Genomic DNA, 3,623 nt, shown 5'->3' with positions numbered 1-3,623 from the left:
TTTTGTGAATTTAATAGGCGTTTGATTTAGGTGTTAATCGCTAATGGCAGCAAAGATAATTTAAACTCGTACCCTAGATTCGAATACTGAGAGCTTTCCAATTGACGGTTTTGTTACGAAGTGTTTACCCTCTTCCGGCACGTGACCTCAGAAAAATCGGGCTCCATCGGTTGTGGTAAGGCGCAAACCATGGAGCGAATTTTTTCTGAGTTCCGGCGGGAAGTGGGTAAACACTATCGGCAACGCGCGAGAGAGTGATTTCGAATCTAGGGTACGAGTTTAAATTATCTTTGGTTTAGCTGCTACGCTCGATTCACTCGCGACCTACGCGCGCACGAAACCATCTAGCAAATGAGCTACCTAGATGCCTAATAATTTGGTAAGGATTGGGACCTTTCATACATTTCACTGTTCGGGTATTTTGGTCACTCTCCTACGAGGGGTCGGTCATTTGCCTGTTTTGTGTTCGGGATTTTGAATTTTTTAAAAATTCAGGATTTTTATTGTGGATTTTTCATACAAAGTCTATGGGAGCAAAATTCTTGGATTTTGGATTTGTGGATTTTTTTCCAAATTTTGTACGGGATTTGGCCAAATGTCCGGCCCCTCGCTCTCCTAAGTGGCGTACCTTAAAATTTTAAAGGGGCCCAAATTTCCATGAAAAAGGGCCCAAAATATCGAAAATTTGCGAAAATGTTGAAAACTTAGAAATTAATTATAATTTTACCGAAATTTATTATTGAGAAATTGAAATTTTATTCATTGAACACCATATTTTGTTAGCTTTAAGATATGAAAAGCCCGGAAATCCTTCTAAGGGCCCCAAATATTTGAAATAGGGGCCCAACTTACTTTGCTTAAAAAAACCATTTGGCGCCACCACTGAATAAGCAGACGACTATATCCGTGACAGACAGTCCTGAAAATCAAATTATCGATTTCAGAAAAATATTTATCGTACGCCTGAAAATTGAATTTTGTCGAAATATTGACGTCAAATTTAATTAATTTAATTAATTAATTTTATTTTATTTTATTTATGAGAAATCTACAATTTTAATAGCGCTTACATCAAATTTGAACCCTTGAAACAATCTTGATTAAAACAAAATTATCGAACGTCTGGCAATGCTAATTGCAAACGATTTTTTTGCTCTCGCTTTCGAGGTGAAGTACAAAGTGTACCCCAAATTCCACCTTGATTTAGGGGCAAAAAGGTGTGAACAGTTTCAGTTGCCAAGTACCTGCCTAATCGAAAGCGCACATAAATTCTTAGTCGCTTGAGCGGATAGATATGTTATATTTATCTAAAAACCATTTTTTAGCTATCCGCCTTGGAATTTGGGGCTCTAACCCCATCTTGGTTTCGCCGCCTACCACCAATATATACGTATTGCACAAAGCGGCCGTGATAGATACCGAGGCCAGCGCCATCTTGTAATTAAGATAAACTTGCAACTAGGGCCGATCCACCGAGCAATACTTGGCAACCGGAACCGTATCCATACTCATCTTCCCCATAATCGATAACCCCATAAGAAAATTCAAGGAAGTGACGGGTGAAAATATTTATTTTATTTATTTGGTTATAATAATAAGGTCTACAAAGCCTGGGCGGAGGCTTATGTGTAAACATCAGGTCAGAGTAAAGCGTAGAACAATATAGATAATCAAAAATAAAAACACACAGAAAAACAAACAAACAAACAACAGTAAAATAGGGGGCGGTAAAAACTTAAGGTGTTTTTTAGAAATCAAATAGTAGGGCGCGAAATTTTGGATAGGAATTTTCAGTTACAATATTGTTGGGGAGTGAATTCCAGTCATTTATTACACTGTGGGAGAAAGAGTTCAAACGGACATTAGATTGAGCTCTGGGTTTGGAAAGTTTTAAACTATGACCCCTGGTACGGGAGGAATTGCATGTAGAGAAATAGTCATTAAAATTTAGATCTAAATTATTATATAAAAAAATTGATTTTGTGGCGAGTTTGAACAGACTTAAGTCTAGTTGCGGCATCGAGGTTTTCGTATTTTGTGACTAATTTAGTGAAATTATTTTGGGCCTTTTGTAAAGCGGAAATATCTAAACTGACATGAGGGGTCCAAATGGGGGAGCAATAATCAAATATAGGGAGGGCAAGGCTGTTATATAGTTGTTTAACAAGTTTGGGACTACGGAAGTTAAAATTACGACGAATGAGCCCGGCCACCGAACGAACACGTTTTGAAACTTTGTTGGTATGGGTAGAAAATCTGAGGCTGGGATCAACAAACACTCCAAGATCTCTTTCAGGAAGAGTCGATTTAATGGGCACACCCTCAATAGAGTAGGAGAAATTGGGATTGTTGCGACCTAGATGGAGGGTAGAACACTTAGAGGTATTAAAAGCTAGACCATGAGAATTCGCCCAGCAAACCGCAGCATCTAAATCCTTTTGGAGTGCTTGATTATCGGAGTGAATTTAATTTTGCGCGATAACTTGGAATCGTCGGCAAATAATAGAATTAAAGCTACACGCGCAACATTAGGGAGGGAGTTGATAAAAATGTTGAAGAGCAGTGGGCTCAAAACTGAACCTTGGGGAACACCATGACTAACCTTGCTCCAGGGAGATGACTGTCCCTGAAGTACAACTCTCTGCTTACGGTCCGATAAGTAATTGGAAAGCCAACGCGAGACATCTCCACTAATACCAGCAGAGGAGAGGGAATTTAAGAGAAGGGAGTGGGGGATTGAGTCGAAAGCCTTGGAGAAATCCAGGAAAATTACATCAACACGATAGCCCTCGTCCAACCACTTGGACCCTATATTGGTAGCTTGGAGTAAGTTAGTAAGACACGAGCGGTTGGATCGGAAGCCATGCTGGGAGGGGGAAAAAATTAGTGGTGCGCAAAAAATCCGCAATTTGTTTGTTAGCTATATGCTCACTGAGCTTGGGGACTTGATTTAGGTTACTAATGGGACGATAATTGGCACGGACAGCCCTGGAGCCCTTCTTGTGGATAGGGGTAATATGGGCTTCTTTCCGGGCAGGTGGGAGTTGACAAAGGGTAAATGAGCGGGATATGAGCAAGTAAATGGGGAGGGAAAGGAAGATGGCCAGGGAATTAAGTAGGAAGGGATGCAGGCCATCAGGGCCAGGGGATTTAGAGACATTAAGAGACCGTAAAAGGTGCATAATGTCAGGAGGTTCAACAGAGAATTTCGTGAAGAAGGTAGAGCTACCGGAAGAAACCGGGGGAATAGTGGAGGATAATAATGGGTGAGGTGGAAGGGGGCAAGGGGGGTTAACAGTGGAGGCAAAAAAAGTATTTAGAACAGAAGCGGCACCAGTCAGACTGGTGGTGATAGTACCATCAGGCTTTTTTGGCTCAGTGATAGGCACTCTGGAGGAACGAAACTTATTGACATGGGCCCAGAAGGATTTAGGATTGTTATTAATTTGAGAGGTAATCCCAGCCTCATATTTGCGGCGGGTATTACGAAGATGGGAAGTAAAAGCGTTGCGAGCTGTACGATAATTGTTATGGAGGGAGTCTAAAGTGGGAGAAGGAATGCCACGTCTTTTAGCCAGTAGCGGAGCTAAGGGTGGGCTGAAGTGGACTTTAGCCCCCTCCAT

The 3,623-nt window shown here is 41.1% G+C and overlaps 1 protein-coding gene across 1 annotated transcript; it reads right to left on the bottom strand.

Annotated features, from left to right (window-relative positions):
- Positions 1-2,831: 2,831 nt before the first annotated feature.
- Positions 2,832-3,623, bottom strand: LOC149922545 (uncharacterized). The gene has a single exon (XM_090162305.1). The coding sequence runs from the start codon at positions 3,621-3,623 to the stop codon at positions 2,832-2,834; it is 792 nt and encodes a 263-aa protein (XP_090018431.1).

Source organism: Leiobunum rupestre, chromosome 11, assembly GCF_980474605.1.
Source record: "Leiobunum rupestre chromosome 11, qqLeiRupe1.1.hap1, whole genome shotgun sequence".
Taxonomy (NCBI): domain Eukaryota; kingdom Metazoa; phylum Arthropoda; class Arachnida; order Opiliones; family Sclerosomatidae; genus Leiobunum; species Leiobunum rupestre.
The sequence above is the reverse complement of the archived record's forward strand: the minus strand, read 5'-3'. Positions and strand labels throughout refer to the sequence as shown.

Bases quoted from the DNA above. Each gene is read 5' to 3' on its own strand.
- LOC149922545 (XM_090162305.1), bottom strand. From the start codon at position 3,623: ATGGAGGGGGCTAAAGTCCACTTCAGCCCACCCTTAGCTCCGCTACTG.